Here is a 20,162-nt window from a genome sequence, read left to right on the forward strand (position 1 = left end):
TTACCACATTTCTGCTGTGCATTTCCATGAGAACATCTGCTCCCAATTTAGGTTTCCAAGTTCCTGCCTAATAGCATCATATTTCCCCCTACCCCAATTAAATGTTTTCCCAAATTGTCTGCTCCTATCCCTCTCCAGCACTATAGTAGAGTTGTCCTTCCTCACAGTCTCACTACACACTGCATTTACTTGCATACCAACTGCCCGATCCTCCGGCCTATCACTTTGGTTCCCATCCCCCTGCTAAATTAGTTTAAACCCTTATCAATAGCTATAGTAAACCTGCCTGCAAGGATATTGGTCTCCTTCAGGTTCAGGCGCAACCTGATAAAGATTTATCTACCTTTATATACTTTAAGGCCTCCAGCACTTCCTCTTCTGCAATGTGGACTCTCCTCAAGAATTCACTACTAAGATTTTACTGTTATCTGCTTTTAAATCCATCGATGGACAGTAACATTAAACAATCTATATCGCAGAGAGAGTTTAATGTGTTGTGTAATTAATCTTCCAATGATATTTGAGTAATATTGTAGTGAAAGGAAACACTGAGTTCTGAGAGAATATGATAATCTGAGAATGTTCCAAAATATTACTTTTCCATTACATTAGCAAAGTTCTAAGTACTTTCGGGGCCATTTGGAACAGATCATTATAGCCCAGCAAAATCTACAAGCGTGCTGTACCAGCATTAAATAAATTCTAAAACAACACACAGCATAATTGCAAAGAGGATTTTGCAGCCACATCTCACACAGTGATTAGTAGAAGGTATTTGTTTACATTCTCGAGTCATGTGGGAGTCTAATCGTTCCCATGCTTTGATACAGCGAATGAGAACTTTTGTTTTACTCGGTAGGAAAGATTTTCTGTATTAATATTAAGCAATTATGCACAGCATCCATTTCAAACTGTTCTCTATTCAGCTGATTGTAAAAGCAAATGGCTCGGTTGAGAGCAGGGGGAAGATTCTTCCCCTTGGAAGAAGTAAAGAATGGAACATTCCCATTGTTAGTGCAACTTTGTGCCGGTGTGAGGCTGGGGAGGGAGAGCAGCTGCTCGCACTCGTACACCGACACTTAAGTTTGAATTTGATGTTTTTACGAGCTTTGTGTAGGCAGTGCACAATCCTCCAGTGGAGGTGAACCAAAGCCGCCCTCCTGTCTGCGAGCGGCCTAGGGTCGCTGTTCACCGAGCTGAGCCTGAGGTGAGGAGCGATAACATGTCTGTTACCAAGGCAACGGTTTCAGCCCGCAGAGGTTTGGACTGAAGGGAACGGGGGCAGCAGCAATCTCTTCTCTTGTTTGTATTTGTGTCTAAAGTGCGTGTGTGGGAGGAAGAGGGAGAGAGAACAAATTATCACGGTTAAAAGCAAACTGTATTTTCTCTAATTGTGCTTTCAGGCCTGTAATCCAGGCTTAATTGATTTCGTTAATTTGTAGATTTAACAGTTGATTGTTCTCTCTCGTAACACGTTGGCTAATATCACAGTTCCAAACTCTTTTTGGAAAGTTTGAAGAATGAGCCAATCTCGGGCCGAAACATTGACTATTTATTCCTTTTTATAAATGCTGCCCGACCTGCTGAGTTTCTCCAGTATTTTGTGTGTTCTCTAGTGAGTCGATTTTACCATACTCTTATCTAAATTCTCCTACTTGTGGTAACTTGAAGCAGTGATGAATAACTAAATTAATTCCCCTAACTCATCATTTAAAGAAAATGTGTTGTGTAATTAATATTTTAATAATATATTTGTAATGTTGATATATTGTTTGACTAAGCATTTTTAAAAAATAATTCAAATCAATATGTTCTTGTCTCTGTTGAAGTAAAAAACAACTAAACCTACAAGTTCTCCCTGGCTCCTCTTGTTTTTCTTCCAATTTTATGTTTTGCAGTTACAAAACACAACAGTGGTGCCAAGGAGGTATTAAAGGAATCAGAGCAGACTTGTGAAGTCGAGCAAAACGTTCGAATTTTTTAAAAAGCGCAGAGAGAAACTGTTGAGTTAAAAAAAGAAGCACAGGCCTAGTCAATTTTTTTTTAAAAAGGCAGAAAATGGATAAATTAACAACACACACAAAATGCTGGTGGAACACAGCAGGCCAGGCAGCATCTATAGGGAGAAGCGCTGTCGATGTTTCAGGCCGAGATCCTTTATCAGGACTAATCGAAAGGAAAGACAGTAAGAGATTTGAAAGTAGTGGAGGGAGGGGGAAATGCGAAATGATAAGAGAAGACCGGAGGGGGTGGGATGAAGCTAAGAGCTGGAAAAGTGATTGGCGAAAGTGATACAGAGCTGGAGAAGGGAAAGGATCATGGGACAGGAGGCCTCAGGAGAAAGAAAGGGGGGGGGGGAAGCACCAGAGGGAGATGGAGAACAGGCAGAGTGATGGGCAGAGAGAGAGAAAAAATAACTAAATATCAGGGATGGGGTAAGAAGGGGAGGAGGGGCATTAACGGAAGTTAGAGAAGTCAATGTTCATGCCATCAGGTTGGAGGCTACCCAGCCAGTATATAAGGTGCTGTACCTCCAACCTGAGTTTGGATTCATTTTGACAATAGAGGAGGCCATGGATAGACATATCAGAATGGGAATGGGACGTGGAATTAAAATGTGTGGCCACTGGGAGATCCTGCTTTTTCTGGCGGACCGAGCGTAGGTGTTCAGCAAAATGGTCTCCCAGTCTGCGTCAGGTCTCACCAATATATAAAAGGCCACACCAGGAGCACCGGACGCAGTACACCACACCAGCTGACTCACAGGTGAAGTGTCGCCTCACCTGGAAGGACTGTCTGGGGCCGTGAATGGTGGTGAGGGAGGATGTGTAAGGGCAGGTGTAGCACTTGTTCCGTTTACAAGGATAAGTGCCAGGAGGGAGATCGGTGGGAAGGGATGGGGGGGGGGGAATGAGTGGACAAGGGAGTCACGTAGGGAGCGATCCCTGCAAAAAGCAGAATGGGGGGGGAGGGAAAATGTGTTTGGTAGTGGGATCCCGTTTACAGGTTCATAACCAATGAGTATCGGATAATAATAAAAAATTTTAGAAAATCGGAAATGGCTGGCTAGATTGGAAAGGTAGATGCGTTTGATTCCACAAGTGATACCTGGATTTTACAGACTAAACAGATTGAGCAGTATTTTGAAGCAAATGAAACAGACAATGAGAAACAAGTTCCAATTTTTACTGGGTGTATTGGGTTTAAAGGCATACAGTTTGCTTTGAAGTTTAACTGCTTCAATTATACCAGCTGAAATAAGCTTTGTGAAGTAATGCAGAAACTGAAATTGTTGATTGTAGAATACTTTAGGTTTCATTAGTGGAATCAAAGGGAAGGGGAGCCCATTTCAGCATATGTGGCTAAATTGAAGAGCGTGTCGAGTATTGTCGGTTAGGTAATGGGTTTAATAATGCACAGAGCAATTGTTTAGTTTGTAGAATTCTACAAGACAACATTCAAAAATGGCTCCTAACTGAAGCACAACTTACAATTAAAAGAGCAGTTGTAATTGCCATATCAATGGAAATAGCAGAGCCGCAGTTGAGTTGCAGTCAGGAATGAAAGTAAGCGTGAACAAAATTGCAACATCTAAACAGAAACCTGCTTGTTGCTTGTTACCAATTGTGTTACCATTGTGCCGGGGCTGACGTACACCAGACCAATGCAGGCTTAAAGGTGAAACTTGCAGAAAATGCAACAAAGTAGGACACATACAAAGAGCATGCTGGCACACAAAAATAAATGGACTGCACAGGGAAGACAAAAGGATTAAGAAGTGAAGTTGCAGTTTCAAAAAGGGCACTAATCTGCATGCTGTTGATGAAAAATCTGTAATGATGAGTGTGACATAGGACTGTGTAGTCTTGATATTTAAAATATCAGTACTAGCAAGGACACGGGCTGCTGGAGATCTAGAGCAATACACACAATGTGATGGAGGAGGTCAAGTAGCATCAATGGATGGGAATAAACAATTGATGTTTTGGGCTGAGGCCTGATGAAGGGTCCTGGTCTGAAATGGCAACTGTTTATTTCACTCCATGGATGCTGGCTGACCTGCTGAGCTCCAATAAACAAGCAATATGGCTTACAGCAGAAGAGAGTGTCAAATGAATTAAAGTGGAATTGGGCACTAGCTCAGTTGTTTCAATCATTCCACAAATTGAGTTTGAACAGCATTTCAAAGCTACTGAAGCCTGCAGGTATCCAACTAAGAACTTAAACTAGAGAAAAGATAGCTCCTGTGGGAATGATGTTTGTAATAGTGAAATACAACAACCAACAAGCTATATACAGACAGACAGACATACTTTATTGATCCCGAGGGAAGTTGGGTTTCATTACAGTCGCACCAAACAAGAATAGTGTAGAAATATAGCAATATAAAACCATAAATAATTAAATAATAATAAGTAAATTATGCCAAGTGGAAATAATTCCAGGACCAACCTATTAGCTCAGAGTGTCTGACACTCCAAGGGAGGAGTTGTAAAGTTTGATGGCCACAGGTAGGAATGACTTCCTGTGACGCTCAGTGTTGCATCTCGGTGGAATGAGTCTCTGGCTGAATGTACTCCTGTGCCTAACCAGTACACTATGGAGTGGATGGGAGACATTGTCCAAGATGGCATGCAACTTGGACGGCATCCTCTTTTCAGATACCACTGTCAGAGAGTCCAGTTCCACCTCCACAACATCACTGACCTTACAAATGAGTTTGTTGATTCTGTTGGTGTCTGCTACCCTCAGCCTGCTGCAAACATGATAGCAAACATGATAGCACTGGTCACCATGGACTCGTAGAACATCCTCAGCATCATCCGGCAGATGTTAAAGGACCTCAGTCTTCTCAGGAAGTAGAGGTGGCTCTGATCCTTCTTGTAAACAGCCTCAGTGCTCTTTGACCAGTCCAGTTTATTGTCAATTCATATCCCCAGGTATGTGTAATCCTCCACCATGCCCACACTGACTCCTTGGATGGAAACGGGTCACTGGTGCCTTAGCCCTCCTCAGGTACACCACCAGCTCCTTAGTCTTTTTCACATTAAGCTGCAGATGATTCTGCTCACACCATGTGACAAAGTTTCCCACCATAGCCCTGTACTCAGCCACATCTCCCTTGCTGATGCATCCAACTATGGCAGAGTCATCAGAAAACTTCTGAAGATGGCAAGACTCTGTGTTATAGTTGAAGTCCGAGGTGTAGATGGTGAAGAGAAAGGGAGACAGGACAGTCCCCTGTGGAGCCCCAGTGCTGCTGACCACTCTGTCTGACACATAGTGTTGCAAGCACATGTACTGTGGTCTGCCAGTCAGGTAATCAATAATCCATGACACCAGGGAAGCATCCACCTGCATCACTGTCAAGCTACTCACCCAGCAGAGCAGGGCTCTTATGTGATTAAAAACAAAAGGACCAGCAATGTGGGGGTATAAGCGGCTGAGGTGTCTACAACTTGATTTGAGATACATTCACAATTTGCATGCCACATCCCTTGCGATAGTCAACTAAAAACAAATGAAGAAAAGTACTGGATGATGCCACAGCAGTGTACAAGGATGGTATTGGAAAACTCAAAACATATCAAGGGTAAAATAGTGCTCAATGAAAACACCTCACCCAAGTTTTGCAAAGCCCTCCAGATTCTGTATGCGATCAAGTAGCCAGTGAGCTGGATTGTATGAAAACTGAAGGAATTTTTTTCCAACGTTGAGTGGAGCCCATGGACAACATCAGTGGTTCCAGTAACCAAGAAAAATGGGTCTGTCAGAATCTGGTGATTTTAAGGTCACCATCAACCTAATACTGAAAGTAGATCAATACCGTTTGCCCAGGGCAGAGGATATTTTTGCAGACCTTGAGGTGGCTTTCCAAAAGGTAGGGAAGTGGTGGATTCAGACACTGTATTCAAGCATGATCCACATCGTCCAGTGAGGTGTGTCACGCAGTGTTCGGAATGCCAATACATCCACAGGAAAGGTGCCCATGGCTATCAGAACCACTTTGTGCAGTCCCAAAGTCAACTCCAACAACTACCGTGGAGGAGGCCTTTGAACCTGAGATTGTTTCACAACCACAAGTCTCAACTGTCAAGCAGTAACCACCTCCCCACCCCCCACCCCCATCAAGAATGAGGTTATCCCACAAGAGTAAGAAATCCTCCTCAGTGATCAAATCTTTAGACCTGAATGGGGCAATTTAAACTTTACTGTGCTGTGAATGTGTATGTTATATTTGTATTCTGTGTATTTAATATTTCAGTGAAATTTGAGTAATTTTATAAATGTATTGTTTGATTAAGCATTCATCGTTACAAAAGTTAATTACGGGTTAGGTGGAATAGGATGTGGATGGCATACATCCTCACGCCACCATGTCATATGTGCACTTCTCTTAAAGTAAAAATGAATGTGTACGAGTTATCTCCCTGTTCCCTTGTTTTCCTTTTAAGTAGTTTTTAATGTTTTGGAGTTAGAAAGCAAAACAAAATGTTCCCTATACCAGCATCACAATTTTCAGTTATCTGACAAGAAGAACTTACCAGCTGAGCCTTTTTCTAAACTTCATTTCGCTCCACAGAGCTAAACGAAGATAGAGGGCAGAGATCTAAGATTAGTATTTCTCATCAACTATGTTGGACAGCTTCCTGCACTCGTAAAAATTTAGTGTGTTTTGTAAATTGAAATCAGTACAGTCTCTAGCATGCTCAGTAAGCCACTAACAACCCTAGTCCCTCAGTTTTCTCTGCATCTTCACTTAAAGCCATTGGTCGTGTTGAACTATTTACAGTTATGTCTTGACAGCAAGCACTGGCAGGCCATCTAACAACAGAATGAGACCACAATCAAAGCTGATCCTGATATTGATATACCAACAAGAGTGCCCAGGGACATGAACCCAGTTGTTTTTTCCTAGTCTAGATAATGTGTTAGTCTGAATACTACTCCTAGAGTGGATACTAAGTAGTGACTTGGATCCACTCCAATTTGCCTACCACCACAACAGGCTAACAGAAATGTCATTTCATTGGCTCTTCACTCAATCTTGGAATATTTGGACACTGAAGGTGCACACAACAGGATGCTCTTCATTGACTACATCTCTATTAAACACACATCTCCTCAAAACTGATTATATAGCTCCAAGATCTAGGCCTCAATACCTCTTGTGCAACTGCATACTGTGAAGGCCCACAAGTAAATGAATCACCGGGTAGTATATGGTGACATTGAAATTTAGCTGCTTACTATCCCAATTGAGTTGAGACATAAGACACAGGATCAGAATTAGGCCATTTGGCCATCGAGTCTGCTCTGGCATTTCATCATGCCTGATTTATTATCCCTTCCACCCTATTTTCCTGCCTAATCTCTGTAACCCTTGCCAACCATACCAATCAAGAACCAATTAACCTCCACTTTAAATATACCCAATGACTTGGTCTCCACAGCTGTCTATGACAATGTATTCCGCAGTTTCACTACCCTCTGGTTATAAAAATCTCTGAATGATCAACTGAATTTGCACATGCAAAGAATTTGAGTGCATATTCTGTAGGGGTTAGCGTTCATGATGAATTTAAATGTGCAATCCCAAAGGGAGAATGCTCTGCCATCACTTATCAGAAACCTCTATACTTTTTATTTTAGGTACATCACTTACACATCACAGGCAAAACAGTTATGAGTAAAGGACAAGCTGTAGTCCAAAATCCTTCCGACTCCTCTGAAACCTGCAGCAGCTGCATGAACGGTGTACTGCAGTACTCTGATGAATCTCTTGCGACCTACAGTGGTGAGAATGAGGAGAGTCTTGAATCCTACAGTCAGTCATTTGAATCCTATCAGTCTTTCCATGAGGACTTTGAGCAAGAAACAGAATCAGAAATCTCTGCAATCAAATCTGAATTGGAATTTATGTCACCTCAGAGTTTCAAAGAAGGTGAGGAGGAGCAATCAAGTACCGGCCAAGATGCTTGGATATTTCATTGTTAAGTATTTTTCCTTCTTCAGTTTATTTCACAGAACATAGAATAGCACAGCAAAGTACTGCGCCCTTGGCCCACAATGTGTGCCAACCATTTTTCCTACTCCCAGATCAATCTGAAGCCTCCCTCCTGCATCACCATTTTTTTTCCTTTCATTCATATGCCTATCTTAAATGTTCCTAATGTGTCTGTCTCTACCACCACCTCTCATACTTTACCCAGTAACCTCTGCAAAAATATTCTTTATGGACGTAGAGAGGATTTAGCTTTGGCATGATACCTCTCCTGGTTGAACTAACCTAAATTATTGTCTGGGCTCACACTTTGCTCAGTAGCTGAATGGATGAAATCCTAGACATTAGATGCAGGCTTAGTCTTCTAGTTTCAAGTAATGAATTGGCCAGGCTGTTAGGTGTGTTGGAGTACTTCAGACTTTCCTACATCTGATCACGAGGTAAGATCTGACACAGAATTGGACATTTTGGCACAGTCACTAGATGCCACCAGATTTGGGGCAACTCAGCTTTTCCTGTTTCAGGGTTGGGGTTTTTTATTTATTCTTGATATCAATATGTTTGGTGCTGCAATTTCTAGTTTTAATCCATCATATCTGAAAAACCAATGGTGTATGAATGAATGCTTAGAACAGTTTATTTCCCAGCTTTAACACAGTTCACTCAAGCTTCCCCAAAAGTTGAATGGCATCTTATTATATATGATGATAATCAGAATATTTACATACTAATAAGTTCCAGGAGCCTTCACTCCTGACCATTTCTGACTTCAACCTTCCAGTTTCTATAGTGAAAACCAATTATTCAGTCAGCATCAGAGTGTCAACTTCACCTTCAAATTATCAATCATTGTTATTGCCAGATGTCCCCAACTTGAAACCCAGTCCTTCCCAACAGACATTGAGATCGTTTAGTTGAGCCACCTTTAGAATACCCTGTTAAAATATCAGTGAAATTGTGCAGCAATTAACTTGTAAATTTGCAGCAGCACTAGGGAATGCATTTTTCTGGCTGTTTTCCTCATTTTTCACCCATGGTATAAGTTTGAATGCATTCATAATGTACATGCATCAATTGAATTTTGAACCTAATAATACATTATTGTTAATTGAACAAATGCTAGTTTTTAACTGTAATATTAATTATGTTGTGTATAATTATCTAAAAATGGTCGGCATATGGGCAACCCCCACATTATGGCAGTTTGGTAAATGGAAACCTGCCTTTTTAGAATTGTTACATACCCCATAACTGGGTTTACAGACCAGCAGAAATAGAAAAATCTGTTGGAGTCTGGTGGTACCGAAAACTAAAGGTGTTTATTAGTAAACTACACAATACAGTATCAAAAATGCAAATATACATATAAAACAGGTCAGCAATAGTAAACATAGAAGTATAGGAATAATAATCAACAATAATAAACAAGCTCTATCAATGTCTAGGGGTAAGTGAATTGTCACTGAAGAATAAAAAGTTCAGTTCAGTTCATGTGTGCTGAAGTAGTTATGGTTGTGTTGCTGTCGTTGGAGAGAGAGAGAGAGAGAGAGCGAGCAAGAGATTGAACAGCTGCAGCCAGCAAACCTTCTGTTGTATTCTGATTCCGTCGTACGGTTGTGGTAATTCGGTTATGACCCCTCCGTTCTCCAGCTAGACTGTTGTTCTGTGGTGGACTCGTCACTCTAGCATGAGTGGACACACACACAAGTCCCCACCGGCCCTGCCGTCACACTGTGAGGTTTACTGACCGATCTCCTGATTCGGTCCTCAAAGCCCCCACCTTCCTGTGGGTGCACAACACTCGGTCAGTGTCCACTGGTGTGCCTGAGGGGTGTCTCCCCACACCTGTCTTTTATCCCCACTGACAGGGTATCAGCCATCCATCAACTCAAAATGACCATGTCCATCAAATCAGGCCGCTCCTGCTGTCCCCTTAGGAATGTTAATGAGCAAAGTAACGTCCTTGCAGTGAAAGGTAAACAATCCAGGAAGAAGTCATTATACATAAATCAAATGTCTCCCTCTCTGTCTTATCTGTAGCAGATTTTCCTGACTCTGTGCTTCATCTCTCTCTCTCATTAGCATGGCAATAGCAATAGTTCATAGTTCTCAAAGTGGGGGGGGGGGAAATAATTAACTCTGCACCCCATTTCCATCAGGTTTGCTCAGCACTCATAACAGAATTCACAAATCATCACTGAAAACTTGGAGATATGGAATAAATATTTGTTCTTATAAAATTTATTAGGAAAAATATATACAAAATTTAGATCTTTTTCAAACACACATTTCTTGACGCATGAACAAGAGAAAATCTGTAGATGCTGGAAATCCAAACCACACACACAAACACTCAAAGCTGCTGCGCAGGTTGATTCTGTGGTTAAGAAGGCATATGGTGCATTCGCCTTCATCAATCATCGGATTGCGTTTAGGAGCCGAAAGGTAATGTTGCAGCTATATAGGATCCTGGTCAGACCCCACTTGGAGTCTCAGTTCTGGTTGCTTCACTGATGTGGAAACCATAGAAAGGGTGCAGAGGAGATTTATAAGGATGTTGCCTGGATTGGGGAGCATGCTTTATGAGAATAGATTGAGTGAACTCAGCCTTTTTTCCTTGGAGCGACAGAAGCTGAGAGGTGACCTGATAGAGGTGTATAAGATATTGAGAGTCATTGATCGTGTGGATAGTCAGAGGCTTTTCCCCAAGGGCTGAAATGGCTAGCATGAGAGGGCACAGTTTTAAGGTGCTTGGAAGTAGGTAGAGAGGAGATTCAGGGGTAAGTTTTTTTTAAATGCAGAGTGGTGAGTATGTGGAATGGGCTGCCGGCGATGGCGGATACGATAGGGTTTTTTAAGAGACACCTGGATAGGTACATGGAGCTTAGAAAAATAGAGGGCTATGGATAACCCTTGGTAAGTTCTAAGGTAAGGACATGTTCGGCACAGCTTTGTGGGCTGAAGGACCTGTATTGTGCTGTAGGTTTTCTATGTTCTATGCTCTGAAAGGTGTTCTTCCAAACTAAGTGTGGCGTTATCACAACAGTGGAGGAGGCCATGGATGAACATATCGGAATGGAAAGTGGAATTAAAATGGGTGGCCACAGGGAGATCCCGCTTGTTCTGGCGGAGGAAGCATAGATGCTTTACGAAGCGGTCTCCCAATCTGAGTCTGTTCAGCGAAGCGGTCTCCCAATCTACGTCCAGTACATAATTCTCTGAGACTTTTGCCACCTTCAACTGGATCCCACCACCAAACACATCTTTCCTTCCTCCCCACTTACTGCTTTCCGCAGGAATTACTCCCTACACGACTCCCTTGTCCATTCGTCCCTCCCCACTGATTTCACTCCTGGCAAGCGAAACAAGTGCAACACCACCTCCCTCACTACCATTTAGGGCCCAAAGCAATCCTTCCGGGTGAGGCAACACTTCATCTATGAATCTGTTGTTGTCATATACTGTGTTTGGTGCTTCTAGTGTGGCCTCCTGTATATTGGGAGACTGCTTCGCTGAGCATCTATGCTCCATCCGCCTCAACAAGTGGGATTTCCTAGTGGCCACCCATTTTAATTCCACTTCCCATTTCGCTATGTCCATCAATGGCCTCCTCAACTATCATGATAAGGCCACACTTAGGTTGGAGGAACAACACCTTATATTTTGTTTAGGTAGCCTCCAACCTGATGGCATGAACATCGATTTCTCAAACTTCCCACCCCGCACCCACCCTCCTTCACTATTTCCCATCCCCTTTTCCCTCTCTTATGTTATCTCCTTGCCCACCCATCGTCTCCCTCTGGTGGTCCTCTCCCCTTTTTCTTTCTTCCCTGGCCTTCTGTCTCTTTCACCAATCAACTTCCCAGCTCTTCACTTTGCCCATCCCCCTCGAAGTTTCACCTATCACCTGATGTTTCTCACTCCCGTCCTCCCCACCTTTCAAATCTACTCCTCCAGTCCTGCTGAAGGGTTTCAGCCCGAAATATCAACTGTACTTTTTTCCATAGAATCTGCCTGGCCTGCAGAGTTCCAACAGCATGTTGAATGTGTTTCTTGATGCATGAGTAGGCATCATGGGTTTGCATTACAAAAAATAAGGCTATAGAACAGTACAGCATAGGAACATGTCCTTGGCCCACAATGTTGCACTGAAGCAAATGAATTAGTAGTCAAATGGCCAACTAAACTAATGCTTACACTATGTCCATATCCTTCCACTTTCCTCACATACATGTGTATTTCTAAATGTCTCTTAAAAGCTCCTAATGTATCTGCTTGTACCACCTCTGCGGGCAGTGCCTGACAGGCACCCACTACTCTGTGTAAAAAGCTTGCCTCTCACATCTCATTTAAAATGACCCCCTCGCACCTTAAATATACAGCCTCTGGTATTAGACATTTCAACCTTAGGAAGAAGATACTGTCTACTATATCGATGCCTCTCATCTTTTAAACCTGTATCAGATCTCCCCTCAGCCTCTGCCACTCTAGAGAAAACAACCCAAGTTTGTCCAACCTCTCGTTAATCCAGATACTCTCTAATCCAAGCAGCATCATGATAAACCTTTTCTGCACCCTTTCCAAAGCCCTGACATCCTTCCTATAATGGGGCGAGTGGAACTGTATGCAATACTCCAGATGTGGCCTGACTGGAGTTTTATAAAGCTGTAACATTACTTCCTAGCTTTTGAATTCAATACCTCATTCAATAAGAATTCAATAAGAAAGCATGCCATGTGCCTTCTTAACCCCACCCCCCATCAATTTGCATAGCTATTTTGAGGGAGCTATGAACTTGGACCCCAAGATCCTTCTGCTCATCAACACTTAATGGTCTTGCCCTTAATTAACTGTTTCCTTGGACTAGAATCCACTCCCCATAATATGGGGTTTGTGACTAGACTTCATAGTTATTTCTCAATTTTTACATGTTACCATTTATGATACAGAAACCAACAGATCACAAGCAACTGTATTCAGCACATGTTCAGTTTACACATTATGTTAATTTTTTAAAAATAGGTGGAATTCTAAGGGAACAGCACAGGAGAGGGTCAATGGAGCTGGTTAAAGAAGAATTTTGTGGTATTACTATTCACTTTTTATGAAGCTGGTTAGGTGAGTATAGTTGGTAACTACAACTGATGTAGATTAGTATTTCTACCAGTTAAAAGCAATTGGCACTTGTATCCATACGTAGCAATTGGTTCAGTTGTATCAATAGTATTGTGCACGAGAGGTCATGCTATAAGCTAGAGGGGAACAGAAGAAATGTATTCTGGCATTAAATGGAGGAGCACAAATATAAATCGAACAAATATATTAAGAAAGAATGACACAGGTCTACAATTATACATTAAGGCAGCAAGATAAAGAATCATAGCACCGAAAGAGGGAGAGAGAGAGAGAGAACTGCAGGTTTTCAGGAATTAAGTCTGTCTTGTGGACGAACTAGTGTATTATGAACGTTGCAATGGTTTCAGATGTAGTTTGCCTGAGGATAGAGTAGTAGGGTAGTAATGCTTTGATGGTATTAATACTCTCTTTTATTTGTGGGGAGTGGAGAGAATGAGATTTGTCTCAAAAAATAAGGGAGCAACAGAGAGAATTAAATAAAATTAATAGACATACAACGTTGAAACAAACCATTTGATGTAAGCTGTCTGTCTAGGTGATTATGGCAGCTCCCACTCAAATTCACCTAATCCTTTTTGCATGTCCTCTTATTGCATTTTCACTCATGCTTATCAAATTCTTCTCAAAAAACATGACCAAATTTTATATCAAGTTTCATGTTGTAATAATTTTCTGGGTTAAAAAGTTTCTCTTGAATACCTTATTAGCTTCTCTTTTAATAGTTTCTGATTTCAGAATCCCTCTCAAGTGGAAGCATGTCATCTACATCAATTTACCCTTCATAATTTTAAAAAGGTAATTCCTCTATTATCTCCATTCTAGAAGAAGTGGACACAGGCCCTTCAGTTTTCCAATTAAGTATGTGCCTAGCAGTTTATGCCCAATTGATAATGATAATGGCGTAATCTATGCACTGTCAGTACTAGGATAAAACATGCTAATATGATTCTTATCAACTAGCGTCCACATTTGCAGTTACTAATCTTTGAAATGCTGCTTTCAACCTGCTGAGTTATTTATTCAGTGGTTTTTTATCTTTTGTGCAGTTCACTCAATAGTCTAATTTACCCATTAATTCCAACCTTTCTGCATTCAAACATAGTTTTTATGGGCATAAACCACAGTGGTGGGTTAGCTATCATTCTTGCAATTCAGAATAAAAGTAACAACTGAGGTCCTTTTGAAAAAGGTGTAGAAGATCAATATCACTTGTTGGCTTGGAGGCTGTTGAACTGTAAATTCTGAGGATTATCTAGGGTGGAAAAGAAGTTTATTTTAATTCAAGGTCGTTTAATATCATTTCCTGTACACAAAGGAGAATGAAAATTGATTTTCTGGTTCCAATTTAGCACAGAAAAACACAATAACAACAATAATAATAAAAACATAATAAATATAAATATATAAGATAGTTGTTTCATATATAACGCATGTCCATAAAGTAACGCTAGGCAGAGGAGTGTTTGTACATAACTGACATGAAATAATGAAGTGATGGTTGGGGGTGTGAAGGGGAATTCATGGTATAAGATAACTGCTTCCAAAAGTACCTTTTCTCTTTTTTTTATTGCATTTACTCTACAGAGGTATCACTTTCTATTTAACGCATGATTACATACATGTCAAGGGCTCTTAGGTAAAAGAGCTCATTTAAAAACATTTAAAAGATCTTTCAACAATAGTTTGAAATAGAACTGATACAGTGAATACCTTTAGCCAATATTCACAGATGAACATTAGATGACTTCACACTTGCCGGTCCACGTGCTGAGAACATTTGTACTGCTCTTTACTGTTGTATGGTTGAAATCATCCTGTCTGGCATAGACTGAGATCGGAACTAAAGATCATTATCTAGTGAGTCTTGCTGGAATGCACTCATTGGGTGAATATAAGATCAAACCCACCTAAATCACCATCAGCACTGAATTGGGAGTCAGCAGTTTCGGTCTAAGAATAATTTGAGTAGACACTGGAGAGTTGCCGACACAATGGAAATAAAACCTGAGTGAAGCTCCGGTGGGCATGAACAAAAGGTTTAAACATTGTTTACTATTATTTTCAAACATTTCTGAACATTTCTCAGAGTACTGAGAGTGTCTGTTTTAAAAAGCAAATTCTCAATAACTGAGATGGTCATTGGAACAGATGATTGAGCTATGAATGTTAATTCTCCATCCTGATTTCCTCAGGCTTATGAATTCTTGTGAGTCAGTTTCCTATATTATTAGCACTTAAGAAATATCAATCAAGTATGTACAGAAGTGAACTACATTAATTCTTTTTCTAATTTCCTTCTCTATTCACCCAAAGGCATGGTCTCCTCCTGGGGCATGGTTTTATAGGTCAGCAAACCTCTGTGCTATGCGACTATTCTCTCTGCAGGAGTCTAGACAGAGAGATCAATACTGCAGTCTTCTGACCTGAAAGCTTTATATTGTTTTGACCATTGGGACCCTTGGCATGAAGTGCAAAAACCAGGAGCTGTCTGTCTGATCCATTTTTTAACTAGGTAGTGTGGCTGAGAAGTACAGGGTACTCTAATCTTCAGCACTGATCACATGACAGGTTTATATTTAATACCTTAAAAGAAAGATGAAGTTTTTTTTACTCTGGAGTCACGCATTTGGGACTCTTTTCCTCAAAGAGCCATGGACTCAGAATCATTGAATGTTTTGTAAAAGCAAAAGTTAGATAGATTCATAACCAAGGGGTTGTGCAAATACTGTGCACCAGTGCTGGAGGAAATGAATATTTAGAGTGGTTAACAGGCTACATGTTCTAGATCTGTATTCCCAAACTGAGAGATACTTACCCCACTGTGGGTGGTGGATGATAAAGATAAAGATAGTAGAGTGGTACTCATTAGTAAAAGGGACAGCTGAGGGATTACAGGCTTAATTTAAGAAATTAGTTACTTATAAGCAATTGATCCTCAAAGCCTTATAATTGATTAAATGATCATGTAATTACTTCATCTCTTGCTAAGCCACCATTCTCTTAGACTTTGCTTGAAGCATGTTATAGTTGTTGAAAAGGAACGTAACACTTCTGTACTTGGCATGCCATGAGAAATCTGGACTAAACTCATGTTATTTCTGGCTGTTCACTATTGTAGTACAGTGTTAGGTAGTATGATTCTAATACCCTAATCATGCAGTGATGCAATTCTTGTGAATTAAGGAATGCTGTACAATGTTACCAGATGATGATCTTCAGGAATACTGTGTCCTGGGTGAGCTGCAGAAAGACACGTCAGAGCGATTTCAGAATCTTCTCTCGATCCAGATTCTAGGTGGGGGTATAAATCCATTCCTGAACGTTTGTAATGATTAATTAACAAGAAGGATGGAGGAAGAAATGACTCTGAGCTGAAGTCGAGGTTCAAAAAAATCATGTCCATGCTACCCTCTGCTGTGGAAAAAGATCAAAATGTTCTTTATTGCCTTCCCAGCATCATATTTAGTGGTACGAACTTACAGTATGGCTGCCCAACTTCTTTCAAAGCAATGAAACAGACTGCAAATTATTGAAGTGGGGATCAGAGACTCCTGGGTGATATTTAGCCTGATGTTGAGAAGCTGATATTACTGCACCAAACCCATCCGTCTCATTGAAAGGTGAAAACGCAATGGAATAGTGAATAGTTGACCTACTAATGGAATGTTTATTACTAATGTTGGTGAAAATTGTTTATAGTGTAGTTAAAGAGATAATTTTATTTGTAGCTTTAAATAGATTTGGATAATTTTTGCAGTTATTTGTCACTGCTTGAATTTCAATAGGTGCATCTAATGTCAGAGAAATGTATACAATATACATCCTGAAATTCTTTTTCTTTGCCAACGTCCACAAAAATAGAGGAGTGCCCCAAAGAATGAATGACAGCTAAATGTTAGAACCCCAACCCCCCCCCCCCCCGGCTCCCCCCCACACATAAGCAGCAGCAAAGTGACGACCCCCCTCCCCACCAGCAAAAAAGCATTGGTGCCCCCCCCGCACTGAGCACTCAAGCATGCAGCAAAGCATCAATAAAGACACAGACTTGCAATACCCAAAGACAACTTGTTCACCCAGTAATTTGACATACCACAGGCTCCCCTCTTTCCCTAATAAGGGAAAAAGAAGTGTCCATGTTTTACAGTGAGAGGGAAGACATAACAAAACAACTCGCTGGTTTATGGTGTTAAAAGTTAGTTGCACCGCTTTTTCCAAGCTCTGTGCCCAAAGAACTTGAGTTTCTGGGCACATAGCCAGCAGCCAGCTCACTGCTTCTGATTTTCCATGTACTCCCACGATACATCAGGCAGTGGCACTGGCCTTGAGTCATCCTTTCTGCAGAGCCATGAATATCTAGCACCCTGAGGGCACGCTAGTCTCCCAGGCCACGTCCTTGGCACATCGAAAAGCCCTGAGAGCGGGTCCCATTTCTGCAAAGAACCGAAGTTAGTGTGTAACTTCAGGTTAGAGTCTTCAAAAGAACCTTGAAAAAAAGATAACACTTTCTTTTTTCTCTCTCTGCCCCTCTCACAATCACCCCTTGCCTGCTCTCCATCTCCCTCTGGTGCTCCCCTCCCCCTTTCTTTCTCCCTAGGCCTCCCGTCCCATGATCCTCCCCTTCTCCAGCTGTGTATCCCTTTTGCCAATCAACTTTCCAGCTCTTAGCTTCATCCCTCTCCCTCCCATCTTCTCCTATCATTTCGGATCCCCCCCCCCCCACTTCCAAATCTCTCACTATCTCTTCTTTCAGATAGTCCTGACGAAGGGTCTCGGCCCGAAACATCTACTTCCTATAGATGCTGCCTAGCCTGCTGTGTTCCACCAGCATTTTGTGTGTGTTGCTTATTCTATCATGCTCCTGTTTTGTCAGGGTTGGGTTATTTGCCACACAGTATTAAGCCCTTGGCCTGATCTACATGTGGCTGGTCCAGTCAAGCTTCTGGTCAGCCCCAGTATATTCAATGAAGACAACACATATTAATGGTGGGGAAATGACAACGGTAATGCCATTGAATACTCTTTTGTTGGAATGGTCACTGCCTGGAGCTTTGGTGGCATATATGTTGCTTGTCTGAATGTTGTATAGGTTCTGTATAGGTTATAGGTGTGGATAGTCAGAGGCTTTTTCTTAGGGCTGAAATGGTTGCCACAAGAGGACACAGATTTAAGGTGCAGGGGAGTAGGTACAGAGGAGATATCAGGGTAGTGAGTTTTACTCAGAGTAGTGAGTGCGTGGAATGGGCTGCCAGCAATGGCGGTGGAGGTGGATACGATAGGGTCTTTTAAAAGACTTTTGGATAGGTACATGGAGCTTAGAAAAATAGAGGGCTATGGGTAAGCCTAGTAATTTCTAAGGTAGGGACATGTTCGGCATAACGTTGTGGGCCAAAGGGCCTTTATTGTGCTGTAGTTTTCTATGCACTTTCTATATTTTGCAGGCAGCTTCAATAATTGCTGTACATGGTCTCCTATGGCCTCACCTTAATTTTTGACTCTTATCAACTGGGAGTGACTGCGGAGCCCCACTTTCTAATTTGGCTACCTGCGAAACTTGACTTTATACTGGCTTCACAATGACATGTCAGCTATAATCCTGAGCAAAGAGGGCAGAAGTTTTGTTTTTCTTCCAGAAGATGGTTCAAGTCTGGAATGCACTGATGGAGAAGATAGCGAAGGCACATACTCTTGTAATATTTGCCAAGCATTTGAATCACCAAGGCATAATGGGCTACTGACCAAGTGCTGATAAATGGGAATCAGTTTTGTTTGGTACATAATGTTGTGTGGTTTGGTTATTTCTAACCTGAAAGAATGCCATAGATCTGGTGGGTGGAAGGACCTATTTCTTTGTTGTATGGATCTTTGACTCTCTGTATGGAGTATGTATTGCAAGCTACCATTGACTCATTCATAAAAGCATATGGAGGGTGGATCTACACCTAGCACCTGTAAGACGGTTCTTCATTAACTGTAACACACACAAAATGCTGGAGGAACTCAGCAGGCCAGCCAGCATCTATGGAAAGAGTAAATAGCCGATGTTTCGGGCTGAGCCCAGAATGTCGACTCTTCACTCTTTTCCATAGATGCTGCCTGGCCTCCTGAGTTCCTCCAACATCTTGAGTGTGTTGCTTTAGAATTCCAGTATCTACAGATTTTCTTGAGTTTTTTTTTCATCAACTGATTGGTTTGGTTATTTCTAGCCTGAAAGAATGACTTGCATTTATAGGATGCATTTTAATGTTCTTTACAAGTGCATACTGTATTTCACAAATGTAGTTACTGCTGTAATGTCATGAACTTTGCAGCCAATTTTCACATGAAAACAGTAGTGTGATTTTTAAAAAAATTCTCTGCAGCCACCTTCAACTGTGAATCCCATTCAGTGACTTCAAATCCACTTGCTTATGTACACATATGTCTCTAGCCATTTTCATTTTATCCTTTGGAACTGATTTGTAAATTCCTCTGTCTTATTCTATTTTCCCCCCCGCACCATAGCTTTATCTATTTCATCAACCCAAATTTTGGATCACCTTTTGTGGAATAGCTTGAAACATTTCTCTATGTTAAGAATGTCCGGATAGAGAAGAAATAGTTTGTGTGAAACACTAGCAATTTGTTTATCATGATGTAAACTTGTGTTTCTGTGTCAACTTTTTAAAAAATTAATTATTTTTAATATCCTTAGAAATAAAAGAAGAACTTGTCTGCTATGAGGACTCTGAAGACCTTCTGGCGAAAGAAAAATTCATAGAAAAGCTCCTTGGTGTATTAAACAGTAACAGATTTGTTTCTACTTCCTATTATCAAAAGAAAAAATGCACAGAGTCCTGCGGTGGTAAGCTGGCTGGGAAAAGTGTTCAAATCTATAATTTTACGTTGCTTTGGTAATACTAATTTAAACAGCACATTATCTGCCAAGTGAATTCTGTATTGATAAGGATGGTTTTACTTTTGATATATTATTGGATTTTTGTTCTCATGGCAGTAAAAGCTGTCAATTATTAGAAGAAATTCA

General features: G+C 41.1%; 1 protein-coding gene across 4 annotated transcripts in view; it reads left to right on the plus strand.

Annotated features, from left to right (window-relative positions):
- Positions 1 to 773: 773 nt before the first annotated feature.
- Positions 774 to 20,162, plus strand: part of LOC132398052 (uncharacterized protein C8orf48-like) — a 78,727-nt gene continuing 59,338 nt past the window's right edge. The window contains exons 1-3 of one of the 4 annotated variants that reach the window (XM_059976975.1): positions 774 to 855; positions 7,654 to 7,945; positions 19,833 to 19,982. In XM_059976975.1, the coding sequence (XP_059832958.1) occupies positions 7,687 to 7,945; positions 19,833 to 19,982 (409 nt within the window). In that variant the 5' untranslated portion in view covers positions 774 to 855; positions 7,654 to 7,686. Of the gene's footprint in view, positions 856 to 981; positions 1,322 to 7,653; positions 7,946 to 19,832; positions 19,983 to 20,162 lie in introns of those variants that run through there. The other 3 variants (XM_059976976.1, XM_059976974.1, XM_059976978.1) reach the window with 3 other exon arrangements.

This window comes from Hypanus sabinus, chromosome 8, assembly GCF_030144855.1.
Source record: "Hypanus sabinus isolate sHypSab1 chromosome 8, sHypSab1.hap1, whole genome shotgun sequence".
Lineage (NCBI taxonomy): Eukaryota > Metazoa > Chordata > Chondrichthyes > Myliobatiformes > Dasyatidae > Hypanus > Hypanus sabinus.